Source organism: Oncorhynchus keta, chromosome 17 (genome assembly GCF_023373465.1).
Source record: "Oncorhynchus keta strain PuntledgeMale-10-30-2019 chromosome 17, Oket_V2, whole genome shotgun sequence".
Lineage (NCBI taxonomy): Eukaryota > Metazoa > Chordata > Actinopteri > Salmoniformes > Salmonidae > Oncorhynchus > Oncorhynchus keta.
The window spans coordinates 56,035,484-56,059,227 of NC_068437.1; the positions used below are offsets into that span (position 1 = coordinate 56,035,484).

Sequence of the window (23,744 nt, forward strand, 5' to 3'; positions counted from 1 at the left end):
AGTTGGGCCCCTTGGAGGAAGAGGAAGATGTGGAGGAAGAGGAAGATGTGGAGGAAGAGGAAGATGTGGAGGAAGAGGAAGATGTGGAGGAAGAGGAAGATGTGGAGGAAGAGGAAGATGTGGAGGAAGAGGAAGATGTGGAGGAAGAGGACATCACAACCACTCTGTTCAGCAGGAGGCATGGTCTCTGACGTCACGGAGGCCGCACGAGGAGTGTTCTGGGCAAACAGCATTCCTACAAGAACACTAAGTGGTAGTCAGTCGTGGGACTCTGTGTGTCCAGTTAAAATGTCACAGTGACCTACGGGGTAAAAGGCTATCAGTTTGTTATATCTGGACTACTTCTCCTGTCTTATCCGGTGTCCTCTGTGAATTTAAGTATGCTCTCTCTAATTCTCTCTTTCTATCGGAGGACCTGAGCCTTAGGACCATGCCTCAGAACTACCTGGCATGATGACTCCTTGCTGTCCCCAGTCCACCTGGCCGTGCTGCTGCCTGCGGCTATGGAACCCTGACCTGTTCACCGGACGTGCTACCTGTCCCAGACCTGCTGTTTTTAACTCTCTAGAGACATCAGGAGTGGTAGAGATACTCTTAATGATCGGCTATGAAAAGCCAACTGACATTTACTCCTGAGGTGCTGACTTGCTGCACCCTCGACAACCACTGTGATTATTATTATTATTTGACCATGCTGGTCATCTACGAACGTTTGAACATCTTGGCCATGTTCTGTTATAATCTCCACCCGGCACAGCCAGAAGAGGACTGGCCACCCCTCATAGCCTGGTTCCTCTCTAGGTTTCTTCCTAGGTTTTGGCCTTTCTAGGGAGTTTTTCCTAGCGACCGTGCTTCTACACCACCCGATGTTACAGGAAGGCCATAAAGATCATCAAGGACAACAACCACCCGAGCCACTGCCTGTTCACCCCGCTATCATCCAGAAGGCGAGGTCAGTATAGGTGCATCAAAGCTGGGACCGAGAGACTGAAAAACAGCTTCTATCTCAAGGCCATCAGACTGTTAAACAGCCACCACTAACATTGAGTGGCTGCTGCCAACACACTGACTCAACTCCAGCCACTTTAATAATGGGAATTGATGAGAAATTATGTAAAATATATCACTAGCCACTTTAAACAATGCTACCTAATATAATGTTTACATACCCTACATTATTCATCTCATATGTATACGTATATACTGTACTCTACATCATCTACTGCATCCTTATGTAATACATGTATCACTAGCCACTTTAACTATGCCACTTTGTTTACATACTCATCTCATATGTATATACTGTACTCGATACCATCTACTGTATGTTGCCTATGCTGCTCTGTACCATCACTCATTCATATATCCTTATGTACATATTCTTTATCCCCTTACACTGTGTACAAGACAGTAGTTTTGGAATTGTTAGTTAGATTACTTGTTGGTTATTACTGCATTGTCGGAACTAGAAGCACAAGCATTTCACTACACTCGCATTAACATCTGCTTACCATGTGTATGTGACAAATAAAATAAAATTTGATTTGAATTTGATTTGAATTTGAAATTTGATTTGAAATTTACACCTGCATTGCTTGCTGTTTGGAGGGGTTTCAGGCTGGGTTTCTGTACAGCACTTTGAGATATCAGCTGATGTAAGAAGGGCTTTATGAAGACATTTGATTGATTGAACTAATTGGTAGCCAACCAGCCCAGTACTGACCGTGTCTGTTGTTGTTGTTGTTGTTGTTGTTGTTGTTGTTGTTGAGTTGCTTCATGCCTGGGTTGAAGTGAGAGGCCATAGCCAACAGGTTCTGTTGGAACGCCTGTTGCATCAATCTCTGCTCTTCCTCCATGACCAAGCGAGTCATCTTCCTGTCTGGGCCCTCTCCTCCTCTTCCTTCTCTCTCCAGTTTCTCTCGGAGGTGCTCCAGGGTAGCGGCCTGAGCTAGCTGCTGCTGCCCGAGGGAGAGAGCGTTGGCCATGGGTAGGCGGCTTGACGTCATGGGGGTCGACATCGCCTCTGAGAGGGACCAGAGAGGGGAGTACTTTTTTCATAGATTAATGTCACACCGCAAATGTCAACATTTGAAATATTCAACATTTAACAAATGTTTTCAAAACAAGGCCATTAGATTAAAAAACACGGTCAGTCATTCGTTTCCTTATCAAGTACATGCTATGTGGATGGTCAGTGATCATGTCTGAATACATCTGACAGTAGAGGGCGCCATAACACCACATTTATTATGTATAAATGTGGTGTCAGAACTATGTAGCCCATCACAAGTTAGTCACATGTTGGTGACAGGAAATCATCCATATTGTTCACCTAACTACATATCACAAATATTTATGTGTTAAAAACCCGCTAAAACACCTGCAGATCTCTCCAGAGATGGGCTGGGGGAGGTGTGCAGGCCGTGGTGGGGCATCTTGGAGGGAGAGAGGAGGGAGTGGTGTGGCATCTTGGAGGGAGAGAGGAGGGCGTGGCCAGGAACGGTGGAGGGGAAGTGGTACAGGCTGTTGCTGGGTCTTCGGCCTTCCCTCCGGTTACCGTCTATAGCAGCCTGGAGCTCGCCTGGAGAGCTCAGCCCTTTCTTCTCACTCTCGTACGGGTACAGGTACTTCATATACCTGGGTGAACGTGGGACGAGGCAGTGGTTGGATGTATTTAGAAGTACTTTTCCGTCATGAGGTGATTGGCCTAGTTAGGTCCTATGCAGCTTCGCTGACCTCTAATTAGCTTGCTTTTCACACTTCCCATTTAATTGAAGATGAGCACATCTACGCCACAAATGAGGAAATCTCGCTCAGGCCAATCCTTTTTTTTTTAACACAAAGACCCATTTACGGATGACCTCCCTGTTTAACTCAATTTTCACAGCATTTTCTTCTGTTTGGTGTTTAACGCCCAGTCGTTGACTCACTGTGTGCGGAGGGTGAAGGCTGCTGAGGTGATGGAGGTGGGCAGGTTGAGTCCTCTCGTGATCTCTCTCCAGATCTTCTCGTTGATGACCTCCACCAGGCCGCCCTTCTCCGTCACCAGCTTGTAGAGCATGTACAGGTCCAGCACCTGCTTAGCCATGATGGGGATACGGTTCACCGGGGTGCCTGTAGAAAGAGGTAGAAGAATTTAAACTAGACGTCTACAGATCCAAGATGGTGGCAGATATCATGATGGGGATGCGGTTCACCAGGGTGCCTGGAGAAAGAGGTAGAGACAGGTAGAAGAGTTGAAACTAGACGTCTACAGATCCAAGATGGAAGGAGTCACTCAATGCCTATGCGGCCAAGATTTAGGCAGTCGGATTTGATTTAAAATGAGGTCAGACTTCATAACACTGAACATAAATAACATTCTGACAGCTCATGTTCCCAAAACACCGTAGGTTGTACAGTAGTGTCTGTTGATCTAGCTACAGTAATATGTCAAATGAACACCTATTTAACCCAGTGTCAAAGCCCCCAAAAAACATCAGTGAATGTATTGGAATAAAGTACACTTATCCAATTGAAAGGCATCAAATTGTTGCTTTCAGGCAACTCCTAAAGTCATCCAATAGTTATAATAGGACTTGAAGCAATAGTTTACCCACACGTGGTCAACAATTCCAGCACCGCTTCGCCCTGCTTTGAAACAAACGCACTTGTCTTGGTAAATCAATGTCAGATTTTTTTATATATATTTTTTTTTCCCTGAATCTCTGTTTGGATATTGGTTTGGCTACAATTAGGGTTGTGTTAATGTTAGGGTTGTGTTAATGTTAGGGTTGTGTTAATGTTAGGGTTGTGTAAATGTTAGGGTTGTGTAAATGTTAGGTTGTGTTAATGTTAGGGTTGTGTAAATGTTAGGTTGTGTAAATGTTAAAGTTAATGTTAGGATTGTGTTAATGTTAGGGTTGTGTTAATGTTAGGGTTGTGTAAATGTTAATGTTAGGTTGTGTTAATGTTATGTGTAAATGTTAGTTGTGTGTTAAATGTTAGGGTTGTGTAAATGTTAGGGTTGTGTAAATGTTAGGGTTGTGTAATGTTATTGTGTTAATGTTAGGGTGGTGTTAGGGTTGTGTAAATGTTAGGGTTGTGTTAATGTTAGGGTTGTGTTAATGTTATGTTAGGGTTGTTAGTTAATGTTAGGGTTGTGTAAATGTTAGGGTTGTGTAAATGTTAGGGTTGTGTTAATGTTAGGGTTGTGTTAATGTTAGGGTTGTGTTAATGTTAGGGTTGTGTTAATGTTAGGGTTGTGTTAATGTTAGGGTTGTGTAAATGTTAGGGTTGTGTTAATGTTAGGGTTGTGTTAATGTTAGGGTTGTGTTAATGTTAGGGTTGTGTAAATGTTAGGGTTGTGTTAATGTTAGGGTTGTGTTAATGTTAGGGTTGTGTTAATGTTAGGGTTGTGTTAATGTTAGGGTTGTGTTAATGTTAGGGTTGTGTAAATGTTAGGGTTGTGTAAATGTTAGGGTTGTGTTAATGTTAGGGTTGTGTTAATGTTAGGGTTGTGTTAATGTTAGGGTTGTGTAAATGTTAGGGTTGTGTAAATGTTAGGGTTGTGTTAATGTTAGGGTATTGTTAATGTTAGGGTGGTGGAAATGTTAGGGTTGTGTAAATGTTAAGGTTGATTAATGTTAGGGTTGTGTTAATGTTAGGGTATTGTTAATGTTAGGGTTGTGGAAATGTTAGGGTTGTGTAAATGTTAAGGTTGATTAATGTTAGGGTTGTGTTAATGTTAGCTAAGTGTAAATGGATGTGCTGCTCATCATCATCTCGTCTAGTTCATTTGTTATCACTGATCGGAACATTTTGCCAGCATGTCGTCTCTACCTTCTTGACCTTTGTGCTGTTGTCTGTGCACAATAATGTTTGTGTCATGTTTTGTGTTGCTGCCTTCCTATGTTGTCGTCTTAGGTCTCTCTTTATGTAGTGTTGTGTTGTCTCTTGTCCTATATTTATATTGTATTTCTGTTTTTATTTTAATCCTGCGGGGGCCGTCATTGTAAATAAGAATTTGTTCTTAACTGACTTGCCTCGTTAAATAAAGGCTCCGTCACCTGTGGCATCTGAGACCAGCCACCAGGACAACTGATGAAACACAACCAAAGAATTTCTGCACAAACTGTAAGAAACTGTCTCAGGGAAGTTCAACTGAGTGCTCTTCGTCCTCACCGGGGTCTTGAAATGCTCACCTTCAATAGCCACTGGCACGCTGCGGATGAATCCCGGTTTCAACTGTACTGGGCACATAGCAGACAGCATGTATGGCATTGTGTAGGCGAGCGGTTTGCTGATGTCTACGTTGTGAACATAGTGCCCCATGGTGGTGGTGGGGTTATGGTATGGGCAGGCAGGCAGGCATAAACTACAGACGACAAACACAATTGCATTTTATCGATGACAATTTGAATGCACAAAATTACCACAATGAGATCCTAAGGCCCATTGTTGTGTCATTCATCTGTCGCCATGCCTTCATGTTTCAGCATTATAACGTACACAATGTAACAAAGATCTGTACACAATTCCTAGAATTTGAAAATGTCCCAGTTCTTCCATGGTCTGCATACTCACCAGACATGTCACCCATTGAACATCAAATCAAATTTTTATTTGTCACATACACACGGTTAGCACGTGTTTTGAACACGACAGCGCGTTCCAGTTCCCGCCAATATCCAGCAACTTTGCACAGCCGTTGAAGAGGAGTGGGACGACAACATTCCACAGGCCAAAAAAAATCAACAGCCTGATCAAGGAAGAGGATATGTGTCACGCTGCATGAGGCAAATGGTGGTCACACCAAGGGCAGGAAAATTCCACATGACCGTTGAGTCGCGGTAATCTCCTCTTATGCACTCTGTACAAGCTCTATTGTCCCTCCATCAGGTCCTACTGGCCTGGTACTCAGGGCTCTATTGTCCCTCCATCAGGTCCTACTGGCATGGTACAGGGCTCAGGTCTGGCCCGGTACTAATCTATTGTCCCTCCATCAGGTCCTGTAGCCTGGTACTCAGGGCTCTATTGTCCCTCCATCCAGGTCCTACTGGCCTGGTACTCAGGGCTCTATTGTCCCTCCATCAGGACCTACTGGCCTGGTACTCAGGGCTCTATTGTCCCTCCATCAGGTCCTAATGGCCTGGTACTCAGGGTCCCTCCATCAGGTTGTCCCTCCATCAGGTCCTACTGGCCTGGTACCCTCCATCAGGTCCCAATGGCCTGGTACTATTGTCCCCATCCATCAGGTCCTACTGGCCTGGTACTCAGGTCTCTATTGTCCCTCCATCCAGGTCCAGGGCTAATGGCCTGGTACTCAGGGTCTCTGGTACTCATTGTCCCTCCATCAGGTCCTAATGGCCTGGTACTCAGGTCTCTATTGTCCCTCCATCAGGTCCCACTCAGGGCTCTCTTGTCCCTTCATCAGGTCCTGGCCTGGTACTCAGGGCTCTATTGTCCCTCCATCAGGTCCTACTGGCCTGGTACTCAGGGCTCTATTGTCCCTCCACTCAGGTCCTACTGGCCTGGTACCCTCCAGGGCTCTGGCCTGGTGTCCCTCCATCAGGTCCTAATGGCCTGGTACTCAGGGCTCTATTGTCCCTCCATCAGGTCCTACTGGCCTGGTACTCAGGTCTATTGTTCCTCCATTGTCCCTCTGGCCTGGTACTCAGGTCCTTGTCCCTCCACAGGTCCTACTGGCCTGGTACTCAGGGCTCTATTGTCCCTCCATCAGGTCCTACTGGCCTGGTACTCAGGGCTCTATTGTACCCTCCAGGCCTGGTACTCAGGGCTCTATTGTTCCTCCATCAGGCCTACTGGCCTGGTACTCATTGTCCCTCCATCAGGTCCTACTGGCCTGGTACTCAGGTCTCTATTGTTCCTCCACCAGGTCCTAATGGCCTGGTACTCAGGTCTCTATTGTCCCTCCATCAGGTCCTATTGGCCTGGTACTCAGGGCTCTATTGTCCCTCCATCAGGTCCTACTGGCCTGGTACTCAGGCCTCTATAGTACCTCCATCAGGTCCTACTGGCCTGGTACTCAGGGCTCTATTGTCCCTCCATCAGGTCCTAATGGCCTGGTACTCAGGGCTCTATTGTCCCTCCATCAGGTCCTATTGTTCCTGGCCCTACTGGTACTCAGGGCTCTATTGTCCCTCCATCAGGTCCCAATGGCCTGGTACTCAGGGCTCTATTGTTCCTCCATCCATCCTGGTACTCAGGTCCCTCCATCAGGTCCCAATGGCCTGGTACTCAGGGCTCTATTGTTCCTCCATCAGGTCCTACTGGCCTGGCCTGGTACTCCTACTGGCCTGGTACTCTCTATTGTCCCTCCATCAGGTCCTAATGGCCTGGTACTCAGGCCTCTATTGTCCCTCCATCAGGTCCTACTGGCCTGGTACTCAGGGCTCTATTGTCCCTCCATCAGGCCTGGTACTCAGGTCTCTATTGTTCCTCCATGGCCTGGTGGTACTCAGGGCTCTATTGTCCCTCCATCAGGTCCTACTGGCCTGGTACTCCAGGGCTCTCATTGTCCCTCCATCAGGTCCTACTGGCCTGGTACTCAGGGCTCTATTGTCCCTCCATCAGGTCCTATCAGGTCCTACTGGCCTGGTCTATTGTCCCTCCAGGTCTCTATACTGTTCCTCCATCAGGTCCTAATGGCCTGGTACTCAGGGCTCTATTGTCCCTCCACTGGCCTGGTACTCAGGTCCTTGTCCCTCCAATGGCCTGGTACTCAGGGCTCTATTGTCCCTCCATCAGGTCCTACTGGCCTGGTACTCAGGGCTCTATTGTCCCTCCATCAGGTCCTACTGGCCTGGTACTCAGGGCTCTATTGTCCCTCCATCAGGTCCTACTGGCCTGGTACTCAGGGCTCTATTGTCCCTCCATCAGGTCCTAATGGCCTGGTACTCAGGGCTCTATTGTCCCTCCATCAGGTCCTACTGGCCTGGTACTCAGGTCTCTATTGTCCCTCCATCAGGTCCTACTGGCCTGGTACTCAGGGCTCTATTGTCCCTCCATCAGGTCCTACTGGCCTGGTACTCAGGGCTCTATTGTCCCTCCATCAGGTCCTACTGGCCTGGTACTCAGGGCTCTATTGTCCCTCCATCAGGTCCTACTGGCCTGGTACTCAGGTCTCTATTGTCCCTCCACCAGGTCCTAATGGCCTGGTACTCAGGTCTCTATTGTCCCTCCATCAGGTCCTAATGGCCTGGTACTCAGGGCTCTATTGTCCCTCCATCAGGTCCTACTGGCCTGGTACTCAGGGCTCTATTGTCCCTCCACCAGGTCCTACTGGCCTGGTACTCAGGGCTCTATTGTCCCCCATCAGGTCCTACTGGCCTGGTACTCAGGGCTCTAGGTCCTACTGTCAGGGCTACTGGCCTGGTTGTCCCTCCATCAGGTCCTACTGGCCTGGTACTCAGGGCTCTATTGTCCCTCCATCAGGTCCTACTGGCCTGGTACTCAGGTCTCTATTGTCCCTCCATCAGGTCCTACTGGCCTGGTACTCAGGGCTCTATTGTCCCTCCATCAGGTCCTACTGGCCTGGTACTCAGCCCCTCCATCAGGTACTGGCCTGGTACTCAGGGCTCTATTGTCCCTCCATCAGGTCCTACTGGCCTGGTACTCAGGGCTCTATTGTCCCTCCATCAGGTCCTACTGGCCTGGTACTCAGGGCTCTATTGTCCCTCCACCAGGTCCTACTGGCCTGGTACTCAGGGCTCTATTGTCCCTCCATCAGGTCCTAATGACCTGGTACTCAGGGCTCTATTGTCCCTTCATCAGGTCACTAATGGCCTGGTACTCAGGGCTCTATTGTTCCTCCCTCAGGCCCTCCTGTCCTGGTACTCAGGGCTCTATTGTTCCTCCATCAGGTCCTAATGGCCTGGTACTCAGGGCTCTATTGTTCCTCCCTCAGGCCCTCCTGTCCTGGTACTCAGGGCTCTATTGTTCCTCCATCAGGTCTACGGGCCAGGCCTGATCGCCTAACATCAGTCGCCAACCTCACTAATGCCACCTTGCTTCTAGTCCTTAGGAAACTTTGGAGTATTTTGATTTTTTTTAATGTATTATTTCTTACATTGTGTCGTGTCTTTACTATCATTAAACAGAAGACTTAGTTTTTACCAAAGATTCTCTGTAATTAGTTACTCGATTAAACTGAATAATCATGTAACTGTAATTAACTAGAAAGTTGGGGCACCAAGGATAGTATTCAGATTACAAAGTGATTATTTCCCAATATAACCTTTCAGATATTTTCATATCTGATCAATAGTCTTCTGATTAATTATTTATTTATTTTACCTCACGTTAGTCTCATTCCAAACGCTGTAAATGGTTGGTTATCTGCACAAACCTATTCTTCACTATGAGTCATCCATACTTCAATTGTCTTAAATTATTTATCTAGCTGCAGACTAGTAATTAGTATCCAAGACATGTTCTTATTCTGTCGGTATCGATAGTCTAAGAGTTTAACTACGTGGTATGGTTAAAAGATTCTACAATCTTTAGCCATCTCGAAATTGAGGTAAGCTTGGTCTGCTGATAATTTCTGAAAGTTGGTTTTTATTCGGAATGGCAGAAGAAGGCTGTCCCAGGATGTCTGACCCTAACTGGGCTCAGGGGCGGTCTTCTGATTTAGTTCAAATCAAAAGGGAATTGTATTTTTCTTCATAAACAGTCCACAATTATATTACACCATTATACAAACAGTATCATCCTCACTCATTAATCTTATACAACAATTAGATGTAAACCTCATATCTGAGACTATTATATAAACAGTGTTATGGTAATGTGGCCACACCGTCTCTCTTGAGCTTCCCAAGTTGTGCCAAACGGACCAGTTCGTAGATGGATTCTTCACCGATCTTTTACACTTTCTCTGGAACATGAAATTTGTTCGTACCTCAAGTTCTGTGAGGTGGAAGGATTTCCTTTGTCGTCTGTGAAAGTTTACCCTATCTCTAATACTGTGTGGCCATGAGGCAGGGTCTTCTGAGGAATTTACGACCTCTGACCACAGCAGTCTGGTTGTAGAAGCAGAGAGCGGGGGATGGTGCTCGCTGTACTCAAAGAGGGCAACGTCATGACAATTGTTAGCCCAAAAGAGTGTTATTACATACAGCCGGAGAATAACTATTGTATATCAGAGCGACGTCCACTTACCAGCACAACGACATTCCCAAAGCGGATCCTTTGTCCGAACCACCCAGGGCATTTGAACTGATTCCAGAGGTCGACACAAAACAATGTTGCCGCAGAAGAGGAAGACGGAGAAGCATTCTGGTCAGACTTTGGAGGGACGCACACCACCCACTGCTTTCGAGTACATTACTCGCTAATGTCCAGTCTCTAGATAACAAGGTAGACAAAATTAGGGCACGGGTTGCTTTCCAGAGAGGCATCAGGGATTGTAACATACTCTGTTTCAGAGAAACATGGCTCTCTCGGGATATGCTGTCCGAGTCGGTACAGCCACCAGGATTCTTTGTGCATCGTGCCGACAGAAATAACCATCTGTCCGGAAAGAAAAAGGGCGGGGATGTATGTTTCATGATTAACGACTCATGGTGTAATTGTAACAACATACAGGAACTCAAGTCTTTTAATTCACCTGACCTAGATTTCCTCACAACCAAATGCCGACCATATTATCTCCCAAGAGAATTCTCGTTGGTTATTGTCCTAGCCGTGAATATCCCCCTTCAAGCCAATACCACGACGGCCCTCAAGGAACTTAACTGGACTTTAAGCAAACTGGAAACCATATATCCTGAGGCTGCATTTATTATAGCTGGGGATTTTAACTTCTCTAGGGAAGGGGGCAGCATTTGGAATTTTGGATGAAAAGCATACCCAAATTAAACTGCCTGCTACTCGGGCCCATAAGATATGGTATGCATATAGCTAGAAGATTTGGAGGGAAAACACTCTAAAGTTTCCAAAAGTGTTAAAATAGTGTCTGTGAGTATAACAGAACTGATTTGGCAGGCAAAACCCTGTGAAAAATCCATTCAAGTAGTCGTTTTTTTTGTTGGTTTTGTAGTTTGCTATTCAATGCCATTACAGTATCCATTGACTTAGGACTCAAATTGCAGTTCCTATGCCTTCCACTAGATGTCAACAGTCTTTAGAAATTGTTTCAGGCCTGTATTCTGAAAAATGAGGGAGTAAGAGCAGTCTGAATGAGTGGACCCTGCCGTGTCACATAGCTTTTTCATGCGCGTGACCGAGAGCCTTTCTTGTTTACCTTTTATATTGACAACGTTATTGTCCAGTTGAAATATTATCGATTATTTAGGCTAAAAACAACCTGAGGATTGAATGTAAACATCGTTTGACATGTTTCTATGAACTTTACGGATACAATTTAGATTTTTTTTGTCTGCCTGTTGACTGCGTTTGAGCCTGTGGATTACTGAAGAAAATGCGAACAAAACTGAGTTTTGTAAGTAAATTAAGTAAATTAATGTCGTCTGAGTGCAACCATATGAAGATCATCAAAGGTAAGGGATTCATTTTATCTCTATTTCTGACTTGTGTAACTCTTCTACTTGGCTGGTTACTGTTTGTAATGATTTGTCTGCTTGGCTATGTTCTCAAATAATCGTAAGGTGGGCTTTCGCCGTAAAGCATTTTTTAAATCTGTGGTTGTTTTCTGAATTTTTATAATGAGTATTTCTGTATTTGAATTTGGCGCTCTGCAATCTCACTGGATGTTGGCCAGGTGGGACGCGTTAACAAAGCAAATTTGAGAAGCCTAAATTGATTGTAGCACTCGCGCTGGCAAAACACTAGATCACTGCTACTCTAACTTCCGCGATGCATACAAGGCCCTACCCCACCCTCCTTTCAGCAAATCTGACCACGACTCCATTTTGCTCCTCCCTTCCTATAGGCAGAAACTTAAACAGGATGTACCCGTGATAAGGACTACTCAACACTGGTCTGACCAATCAGAATCCACACGTCAAAATTGTTTTGATCACGCGGACTGGGACATGTTCCGGGTAGCCTCAGAAAATAATATTGATTTTACGCTGATTTGGTGAGTGAGTTTATAGGAGATGTTGTGGCCACTGTGACTATTAAAACCTTCCCCAACCAGAAACCGTAGACTGATGGCAGCATTCGTGCAAAACCACTGCACTTAACCATGGAACGGTGACTGGGAATATGGCCGAATACAAACAGTGTAGTTATGCCCTCCGCAAGGAAATCAAATAAGCGAAATGTCGGTATTGAGACAAAGTGGAGTCACAATTCAATGGCTCAGACACGAGACGTATGTGGCAGGGTCTACAGACAATCACAGACTAGAAAAAGAAAACCAGCCACATCACGGACACCGATGTCTTTCTTCCAGACAATCTAAATACCTTCTTTGCCCGCTTTAAGGATAACACAGTGCCACCGACACGGCCCGCTACCAAGGACTGTGGGCTATCCTTCTCCGTGGCCGATGTGAGTAAGACATTTAAACGTGTTAACCCTCGCAAGGCTGCCAGCCCAGACGGCATCTCTAGCCGCGTCCTCAGAGCATTAGCAGACCAGCTGGCTGGTGTGTTTACAGATGTATTCAATCTCTCCCTATTCCAGTCTGTTGTCCCCACATGCTTCAAGATGGTCACCATTGTTCCTGTACCCAAGAAGGCAAAGGTAACTGAAGTAAATGACTATCGCCCTGTATCACTTCCGTAATCATGAGGTGCTTTGAGAGACTAGTCAAGGATTAGTTTTTGTCAAAGATTCATTTTGGAGACCACCAAACCTAAAACAGTTGGGGGTCGAGGTTAGTCTTTAGGAACAGTCCATCTTCACAAAATCTATTGAAAAGCCCTGTATGTTTGAGCCCGTCCACACAGACAGATACATCCACTCCATTGTAAAGCCATATCGATGTGAGTTGTTGACATAAATCAGCTATAATAGCCAGGCATGTGGCTATATATTACTCCAATAATGGCAGTCTGGCTGCCCGGGGCAACACCGGACTGATCTATTGGCAGGGAAGCGAATGCCCCTGCCCTGACTGAGTGACTCGGTGACCGAGTTAAAATAAAATAAAGACCTTCCTGCTATTGAGATGGTGAAAGCCACTATGGATCTAATGACAAAATAACTCCCATTAGCTATCTACTTTTAGTGATCACCGAAGCTTCCTATTCTGACTGCTTACTGTTTAAACATAAGAAGTAGACCGTTCACACCAGAGCAGAAAACAGAACAGGTAAAAAAATTACGTTTTTAAAAGCATTCTGGTACCTAGCTACTATTTTTCCACACTCCAATCACTTAGTCAATCAAATACTTTCCACTTGGCAAAGCATCAATACAGGACTAAGATCGAATTCTACTACACCAGCTCTGACGCTCATCGGATGTGGCAGGATTTGCAAACTATCACAGATTACCAAGGGAAACCCAGCTGCGAGCTGTCCAATGACGCGAGCCTAACAGACGAGCTAAATGCCTTCAATGCTCACTTCGAGGCAAGCAACATTGAATCATGCCTGAGAGCACCAGCTGTTCCAGACGACTCCCGACTACTCCCGACCATTAAGTTGTACAGCGCCATATTTTCCTAACGGAGTGGCGCAGCGGTCTAAGACACAAATTGTATAAAAGCCCCTTAGATACTCACAGATCAGATTTACCCTAACAAAAAATGCCCCTTAGATATTCATTTAGAATCCTCCAATCCTCTTATGCTCTTAGTAATAGCCTACTTCCGACCATCACGTTGTACAGCACCATATTTTCTATTCCATCCTAATGAAAATCCTGAGGGTTTTCGTTTTTCTTAGAATAGAAACACCATAATATTAATCAAATGAATTAAGCTACATTTCTTAAAATCAATCCCATATGCTATGTTCTCACAGAAAAGGTTTTCAATTCTCTAGTATTGACCATATTGAAGACTATCAAATGTATAGGCATCCCAGGCTGGGGCATCTGGTAAGGATGGAGGCTGGTTCAGTCTGATGAAGGGCTGGGCGATATGGCCAAAATATCACATCATGTTATTTTTCAAAATTTTTACAGTATTTTATGTTTTTGATTAATAAAAGTTATACATTTTCTTTGTGAGTAATGCGTGACCCTACGGTGGCAACACATATACATATTCAAAATTATTTCAATATTTAAATGGGTCTTTCTCCATTCTGATTGGTTTATACAGTTCAATTCAACTTCAACCTAATATAATTTCCTGCATTTCCTGCACTGATTTGAGAATTTCCACACTGCCATGATACGGGCAAAAATACTAGGGCTGATTTTTTTTTTTAAACAAATGTTGAAATTGTGATTTAAAACAAAACACTTGGGTGAACTTTTGGAATCATGGAAATAGAATGTTTATTATAATTCTATAGTTAGAATATAAATAATGAAGCACTATTAAGTCTTGTTTGACATGACCATGAATGAAAATGCCATGGACGAGTTTTATGACAGGGTAGGAACCAAAGTGATGTTCCGGGTTTCCTAGGGTACCCTATAATTTTTGGCTACATTAAATCTTTATTCATATAGCCAACATTCATGCTTAGCCTATTCCTCTTTGATTTAGAAGATACTGTTGCACAAACAAAAAGCTGATTTAGGCCAGCCCCATCACTGGTATCAGGATGTATTAGCAAGCTACGTTTGCGCTGACTCAGTACTTTTACTAGCTAGTTAGCTAGCCAGCTAACTAGTGATTAGCATTAGTGGCTAACACGATTTAGCTTAACTTGCTAAGAAAATACAAACTAAACTCATAAAAAAGCCCTTTTTCAGGACCCTGTCTTTCAAAGATAATTCATCAAAAATCCAAATAACTTCACAGTACTTAATGCAAAAGTACTTCACAGTACTTAATGCAGCTGGTGGCCACACCAGATACTGACTGTTAATTTGGATTTTGACCCCCCCTTTGTTTAGGGACACATTATTCCATTTCTGTTAGTCACATGCCTGTGGAACTTGTTCAGATTATATCTAATTTGTTGAATCTTGGTATGCTCACATAAATATTTACACATGTTAAATTGGCTTAAAATAATACGCAGTTGACAAGTGACATTTTTTTTGTTGTTGCTGAGTTTAGCTGTTTTCAGATGTAAGAAAAACAAATATTGTAATTATAGAATGCTTGTGGATTTATATTAAGATCAAATTGGTAACAACACTGTTGTCATCAACATTGTTGCGTGTGCTGCATTGACCATGCGGACTGAACGAAAGTGTCTCGTGGTCAAGCATCAACAAATGCGCTCCTTGAGTGACAGGGGTGGAACTAGATCTGTGTGGGAAAACAGTGTGGAGAGAGAGAGAGTCCTTCTGTAGCTCAGTTGGTAGAGATCTGTGGGTTCGAAAACAGTGTGGCAGAGAGTAGAGGGTAGTGGGTTCGATCCCCGGGACCACCCATACGTAGAATGTATGCACACATGACTGTAAGTGCTTTGGATAAAAGAAATGGCATATATTATATTATATTATAGAGTAGAGAGGGATGACTCGAAGTAGCGGAGTAAACTTTAACAATGGACGTTACACACTGCGTATCACATTTAACAAACCAAACATTCAAATACCGTGACAGAAGGAAGAAGTAAAAACACAAACCGGTCCTGCATCAATACATATAGTATTAGTAAAATACAGTATACCGCCCAGCCCTAAGTTATACAGTTACTACTATCCCACCTATCCTCCAATCATCAGCTAGCCACCACCCCTTTCAGTATCATTTATGAGGCACTTAGAGAAACATATTAAAACGGTTGTAAATCATGAGACGACACACACACACACACACACACACACACACACACCTCTCCACACACACACACCTTTCCTGGCCCCCTTGGGAGTTCCCACTATCTGATGAATGAAAACTGTTTCCATAGGGTGGGGCAAGAAGGACTTAATGTAAAGACAGAACCTTCTTCTTTGCTTGGTTTATAAACCATCTTGTATCACGCAAGACAGTTTGTCCTCAATCAATCAACGTAAATGATGCCAGGACAAAACTACAAATCAGAGAGGTGTGTGTGTGTGTGTGTGTGTGTGTGTGTGTGTGTGTGTGTGTGTGTGTGTGTGTGTGTGTGTGTGTGTGTGTTACAGAATCTCCATTGATCCTGTGCAGCTGTGCCAAGCTCTGCCACAAAGCGTTGCCGAGCAACAGCTGATTTATGCAAAGACCAAGGGGTGGTCAATGAGTCAAAACTTAATTTAGACTAGTGACGAATTGCTTTTATTTATTTATTTTTTTAAATCAGGCATCGTTAAGAGGAATAACAAATAAATCAAATAAAAAAATATATATATGTATTACCAGAAGTACAATACTAACTCTTGGTCTCATGTAATTGTTGTTCAAAGGCCACTTTAAAAAGTTGAAAAACTACATAAACTTTCCAATTGTTGAAGATATGGGATCGATTTTGCCATGATTAATATAGTATATAATATATAATATATATAATATAGGCCCACTTTTAAAAGTCACTTTTAGCCAAAGTGACTTAATCATTCGAGCAGACATTTCACATACGGGTGCTCCTGGGAATCGAACACGCTATCCCTGGCATTGCAAGCGCCATGCTCTACCAGCTGGCTCTACAGAGGACGGCCCTCTACCAGCTGGAGCTACAGAGGACGGCCCTCTACCAGCTGGAGCTACAGAGGACGGCCCTCTACCAGCTGGAGCTACAGAGGACGGCCCTCTACCAGCTGGAGCTACAGAGGACGGCCCTCTACCATCTGGAGCTACAGAGGACGGCCCTCTACCATCTGGAGCTACAGAGGACGGCCCTCTACCAGCTGAAAACCATCTGAAAGAGGCTAACCTTCCATCTGGAGCTACAGAGGACGGCCCTTCCATCTGGATTAAACTGCATGCTGGAGCTACAGAGGACGGCCCTCACCAGCTGGAGTTACAGAGGACCGCCCTCTACCAGCTGGAGCTACAGAGGACCGCCCTCTACCATCTGGAGCTAAGAGGACGGCCCTCTACCATCTGGAGCTACAAGGACGGCCCTCTACCATCTGGAGCTACAGAGGACGGCCCTCTAATATAAACATGCTGGAGTTACAAACCGCCCTCTAGCAGCTGGCCAGCAGAGGACCGCCCTCTACCAGCTGGAGAAGAGGCCAGCAGCTAAGAGGCCCCTCTAGCTGGAGCTAAGAGGCCCCTCTAGCAGCTGGAGCCAGAGGAGCATGGCCAGAGGAGACCAGCTGGAGCCACAGCATGGCCCTCTACCATCTGGAGCAGAATGGCCACCATCTGGAGCAGAATGGCCCTCTACCAGCTGGAGCTACAGAGGACCGCCCTCTACCAGCTGGGCTGAGGCCCACGACCGCCCTGGGGTAGTGTGGGAGGGTGGTGGGGCCTGGTTAGGGGCCCTCTACCAGCTGGAGTGAGGACCGCCCTAAGCTGGAGTTACAGATCCAGCAGCAGACAGGCAGACCAGCTGGGTAAAATAAAGCTGGAGCTGAAATAGAGCTGGATGGACATGGTTAAATACCTGGAGTTACTTTATAAACTGGAGCTGGACATGGTTAAATACTAACCTTCTACTTTCATAAACTATGGACATGGTTAATTATTTAATTTATCAATGCCTACTTTATAAACTATGAACATGGTTAAATAGCAGCATGGCTACTTTATAAACATGGACATGGTTAAATACCTGCTACTTTATAAACTATGGACATGGTTAAATACCAGCACTTTATAAACTATGGACATGGTTAAATACCTGCTAGGTCTTTATAAACATGGTTAGTGTGGAGGGGTGCTGGGGCCTTTATAAACATGGTTAAAGATCCAGCAGCAGACAGGCAGACTTTATAAACTATGGACATGGTTAAATACCTGCTACTTTATAAACTATGGACATGGTTAAATACCTGCTACTTTATAAACTATGGACATGGTTAAATACCTGCTACTTTATAAACTATGGACATGGGTAAATACCTGCTAGGGCCTGTTTCCAAGACACAAGATTAAGTCTAAAAAGCTCATTGGCAAATGTCCACTAAAAATAGCTTTTTAGACCAGGACTAGGCCAAATCTGTCTGTGAAACAAGCCCCTATATTTATAACCTGAGCCATACATACACGTTAAGGCTTTGGTTATGAAGCTATCGGGAACATGTATAGATTATCTGGGTTAGAATCATCTATCGTGTAAAAAAAATTATAATAATGAAAACCCATCCTACAACTCTCTCATTCGGAAATGACTTATGGCATCTGCTAGCCTTTTTAGACAGACAGACCGTGCCATCAAATCAGTCGGGTCCCCCCCTTTGATAAAGCACAAATACTATTGTTACGAACATTTATTTGTGTCCCAGCCCGGGGGGTAAATAAGTCACAACTTTTCAAAAGTATGGCCATGTCCATCTCATTCTGAACCAGCTGCTCTCCAGTAGTTCTCATTCATTCAACAGTGTTTTGGACAGCGGCCAAGACAGTGGCTAACCCTTCTGTGTGCAGAGCAGCCTCCCGATTGGCACCATGTTCCCTATTTAGTAGGGCTGTGATAATGTTTTTCCATGATAAAAATGAAAAAAAAACACCCAAGCAGACAAAAATCCTTTAAAAAAACAGAAAACTGCAGTATATCAAATATTGTGTGCTATTTCTTGGAAAATAAATTTTGGATGACAAATAATAATTTGTTTACAGTTATTGGGTAGGCTCCTTTTGCTCAGTGGTAGAGCATGACATCATAGACCCCTAGGGATATAAACATCCTGTACTGATGAACACAATGTTGCAACATGACAACACGTCTTCAAAGGGCTGAAATGGCATCCATCTATATTGAAGTTAAATCCACTTGGTGTTAAAAAAAAAATATATAAAAAATTGCTTTTAACGACTTCCTGTTCCCACCCAGCCCGCCTAAATAAAGCACAACGACTGCCACAGGTACGTGTTCCACCCAGCCCGCTAAATAAAGACAACGACTATCACGACGCAGGTGGTGTCCCAGCCCGTCTAAATAAAGCACAACGACCATCAGACACAGATTCGTGTCCCAGGCTCTGTTGTAAACCGGCCGCGACCAGGTAGGTCCCAGCCCGCCTAAATAAAGCACAATTGGCCTCGTGCGTCGCCCGGGTTAAAGGACAACTTGGTCGCATTGGTGCGGCTGTTTTCACCCAGCCCGCCTGGATGCGCACTGTGTTCACGACAAGGTGCGGGTTGTGTTTCAGAGGACGACATGACTTTCAACCTTCGTTTCTCCCGACTATCGCGTACACAGGTAGTGTCCCAGCCCGATAGTAAAAGATAGACTAGCTACTACAGGTATTGTCCCAGCCCGTCTAAATAAAGCACAACGACTATCGCGACACTGGTATCGTGTCCCACCCAGCCCGCCAAATAAAAAAGCACAACGAAAAAAAAAAAAAAAGAAATGTCACGACACAGGTATTATTTCCCAAACAAACAAAAAAGTGCACAAATTTGTTTTCCCTGTTACATTTATTTCTCTTTTGCCAACCCATCCACCTGACAGGTTTGTCCCAAGCTGATTAAACAGCATAATCAATATCACGACACAGGTGGGGCCCGCCTAAATAAAGCAATGTCGCACAAAATCCTTTCAAATCTAGCGTGCGCCAGTTTTTTCCCCACGTAAAAAGTTTTGTATTTATCCATTTTGAACTTTCGGCAAAGTATGCAAATCTCCAAGTACAGCGTAGACCATGCGTACGCTCGAGAAGTAAATAGACTTGTAGCCTAATTTTTTTTAAATAATAATAATTACAGTATTGGGTAGGCTACAGTTTTGCTGCGTGGTAGGAGCATGACATCATAGACCCTCTAGGAGATATAAACATCCTGTATATATTACAACAACAACAGGTCTTCAGAAGGGCTGAAGCATCCATCTACTTTTGCTGTTGGTGCCTACGTTTCATGAGCTGAAATAAAAAGATCTCAGAAATGTTCCTATACGGCCTCCCGGGTGGCACCAGCTGTGCCATCAGAGTCCCTGGGTTCGCGCCCAGGCTCTGTTGTAAACCGGCCGCGACCGGGAGGTCCGTGGGGCGACGCACAATTGGCCTAGTGCGGCGCATGACTTTCAACCTTCGTCTCTCCCGAGCCCGTAGCAGCAAAATAGTAGCTACTACAACAATTGGATACCACGAAATTGGGGAGAAAAAGGGGTAAAATAAAAAAATTAAAAAATAAAAGAAATGTTCCTATACACAAACACACACACAAAAGGTTATTTCTCAAACAAACAAAAAAATTGTGCACAAATTTGTTTTCCCTGTTACATCCCTGTTAGTGAGCATTTCTCTTTTGCCAAGATAATCCATCCACCTGACAGGTTTGTCATAACAAGCTGATTAAACAGCATAATCAATATAGAGGTGGGGACAATGAAAAGGTCCCTCTAAAATATACAGTTGTGTCACACAACAGATGCTACAGATTTCTCACGTTGAGGGAGCGTGCATTTGGCATGCTGAATGCAGGAATGTTCACCAGAGCTGTTGCCAGATCATTAAAATGTTAATTTCTCTACCATAAACCAGCCTCATAACCGTAGACCACGCCAACACAGGACCACCACATCCGGCCTCTTCACCTGTGGCATCGTCTGAGACCAGACACCCCGGACAGCTGATGTAAACTGTGGGTTTACACAACAAAAGAAGTTCTGCAAAAACTGTCAGAAACCGTCTCGGGGAAGCTCATCTTTGTGCTCGTCATCCTCACTAGGGGCCTTGAACTGACTGTAGTTCGGCTTCGTAACCGACTTCAGTGAGCAAATGCTCATCTTCAATAGCCACTGGCACGCTGGAGAAGTGTGCCCTTCACGCTGGAGAAGTGTGCCCTTCACGCTGGAGAAGTGTGCCCTTCACGCTGGAGAAGTGTGCCCTTCACAGATGCATCTTGAATTCAGCCACGGATGAATCCCGAGTTCTACTGTACCGGGCAGATGGCAGACAGCGTGTAGGGAGTCATGTGGGGGAGCGGTTTGCTGATGTCAACGTTGTGAACAGAGTGCCCCATGGGGTTATGGTATAACTGTCATAAACTATGGACAACGAATACAATAGCAGTCCAGCAGACAGTCAGTCAGTCCAGCAGACAGTCAGTCCAGTCCAGCAGACAGTCAGTCCAGTCCAGCAGACAGTCAGTCCAGTAGACAGTCAGTCCAGTCCAGTAGACAGCCAGTCCAGTCCAGTAGACAGCCAGTCCAGTCCAGCAGACAGCCAGTCAGTCCAGTCCGTCAGTCCAGTCCGTCAGTCCAGTCCTTCAGTCCAGTCCGTAAGTCCAGTCCGTCAGTCCAGTCCAGCAGACAGTCCGTAAGTCCGTCAGTCCAGTCCAGTGCTACACATGGGACACCTGAAGCACATTCTACCTGTTGCACATTCTACTGGCTGCACATTCTACCTGCTGCACATTCTACCTGCTGTACATGGGACACCTGAAGCACATTCTACCTGCTGCACATGGGACACCTGAAGCACATGGGACACCTGCTGCACATTCTACCTGCTGCACATTCTACCTGCTGTACATTCTACCTGCTGTACATTCTACCTGCTGTACATTCTACCTGCTGCACATTCTACCTGCTGCACATTCTACCTGCTGTACATTCTACCTGCTGCACATTCTACCTGCTGCACATTCTACCTGCTGCACATTCTACCTGCTGTACATTCTACCTGCTGCACATGGGACACCTGCTGCACATTCTACCTGCTGTACATTCTACCTGTTGCACATTCTACCTGCTGCACATTCTACCCGCTGCACATGGGACACCTGCTGCACATTCTACCTGCTGTACATTCTACCTGCTGCACATGGGACACCTGCTGCACATTCTACCTGCTGTACATTCTACCTGTTGCACATTCTACCTGCTGCACATTCTACCCGCTGCACATGGGACACCTGCTGCACATTCTACCTGCTGCACATTCTACCTGCTGCACATTCTACCTGCTGCACATGGGACACCTGCTGCACATGGGACACCTGCTGCACATGGGACACCTGCTGCACATTCTACCTGCTGCACATTCTACCTGCTGTACATGGGACACCTGCTGCACATTCTACCTGCTGCACATTCTACCGGCTGCACATTCTACCGGCTGCACATTCTACCGGCTGCACATGGGACACCTGAAGCATTCTGCCTGCTGCACATTCTACCTGCTGCACATTCTACCTGCTGCACATTCTACCTGCTGCACATGGGACACCTGCTGCACATTCTACCTGCTGCACATTCTACCTGCTGCACATGGGACACCTGCTGCACATTCTACCTGCTGCACAACATTCTAATTAAAAAACACCATACAAGGTTTCCTCATACAAGGTTCCCCTTCCCTGAAGAAAACTCTTTCCCTTAAAGTCAAAGAACATACTGCAGGCGTTCTGCAATAAAAACAAGATCTCTAATAACATCTTATAGATGGGGCGGCAGTTAACCTAGTGGTTAGAGCGTTGGGCCAGTAACTGAAAATAGATCGAATCCCCAGAGCTGACAAGGTAAAATCTGCCATTCTGCCCCTGAACAAGGCAGTTAACCCACTGTTCCTAAGCCGCCATTGTAAAATAAGAATTTGTTCTTAACTTCTCTAGGGTAGGGGGCAGCATTGGGAATTTTGGATGTGTGCCCAAAAGCGTGCCCAAATTAAACTGCCTGCCACTCAGCCATAAAAGCTAGAATATGCATATAATTAGTAGATTTGGATGGAAAACACTCTGAAGTTTCTAAAACTAAAAACAGAGCAAGGGGAACTACTACTTCAAGGTCTCAGAGCAAGTGACGTAACCGATTGAAACGCTATTTAGCGCGCACCGCTAACTAAGCTATCCGTTTCACATCCGTTACACTAGCTTAGAGAAAAACAACGAACACAGATATATTCAGAACTGCGCTAAATAGCAGTTCCCCTTACTCTGCAAGGGGCCGCGGCTTTTGTGGAGCGATGGGTGACGATGCTTCGAGGGGTGACTGTTGTTGATGTGTGCAGAAGGTCCCTGGTTTGCGCCCGGGTATGGGCGAGGGGACGGTCTAAAGTTCTACTGTTACACCAACAGATTGATATACATAGGATTTATTTACTGTTACAAGGTGGGATTGGGAACCGTTATGGAATGTTTATTTTACGAGATACTATCGACTACAATGTATTAATCTAAAAACTATTTCTAAATGAGATACCTTTTCGTCTCTTCTGCCCGGAGGCAGATGGTCAAAACAAACGCATGACGTGTACAACACCGTCGTTTAAAAATGTTAAAGTTGTGTCCCTCAACAAGGTTAAAATAATTCCGAGGTAAGCAATTCACCGAATAGGTTACAGTGTTGTCCCGTCATAGTTTATAAAATATAGTTTAAAAGTGTTAAAACAGATCACGTCCGTTGTTGCCCAATATTACAGTATCTAACTAACATGGGGCACGGTGCCAAATGAAAAGTCAGCCAGCCGCGAGATGACTCGATCAAAACTCACCATTTGCACTTTTGAGTTGTCCATCCTTCCCTCCGGTCCTTTCTAAAGTTACCGTGCTTTTTCCCCACACTCGTTTTTGTCTCCGACGCAATCCAATTTTACGTGAGCATTTAGGTTGCTATGATAAACCTTCGGTAGAAATGAATATAACGCCTGTATATGTTGTAACCTATGATGATTGGAAGAGCAGCGAGGCCAGTGTAGTTGGTATGACAGGTCCTCACCTCCCC

General features: G+C 45.0%; 1 protein-coding gene across 1 annotated transcript in view; it reads right to left on the bottom strand.

The window, feature by feature from the left end:
• LOC118373857 (AT-rich interactive domain-containing protein 3A-like) overlaps positions 1-23,738 on the bottom strand; it is a 41,172-nt gene extending 17,434 nt beyond the window's left edge. The window contains exons 1-4 of the mRNA XM_052466688.1: positions 23,515-23,738; positions 2,931-3,114; positions 2,381-2,637; positions 1,724-2,023 (exon numbers count right to left, since the gene is read on the bottom strand). Coding sequence (XP_052322648.1) covers positions 1,724-2,023; positions 2,381-2,637; positions 2,931-3,088 — 715 coding nt within the window. The 5' untranslated portion in view covers positions 3,089-3,114; positions 23,515-23,738. The remainder of the gene's footprint in view (positions 1-1,723; positions 2,024-2,380; positions 2,638-2,930; positions 3,115-23,514) is intronic.
• Positions 23,739-23,744: the final 6 nt, after the last annotated feature.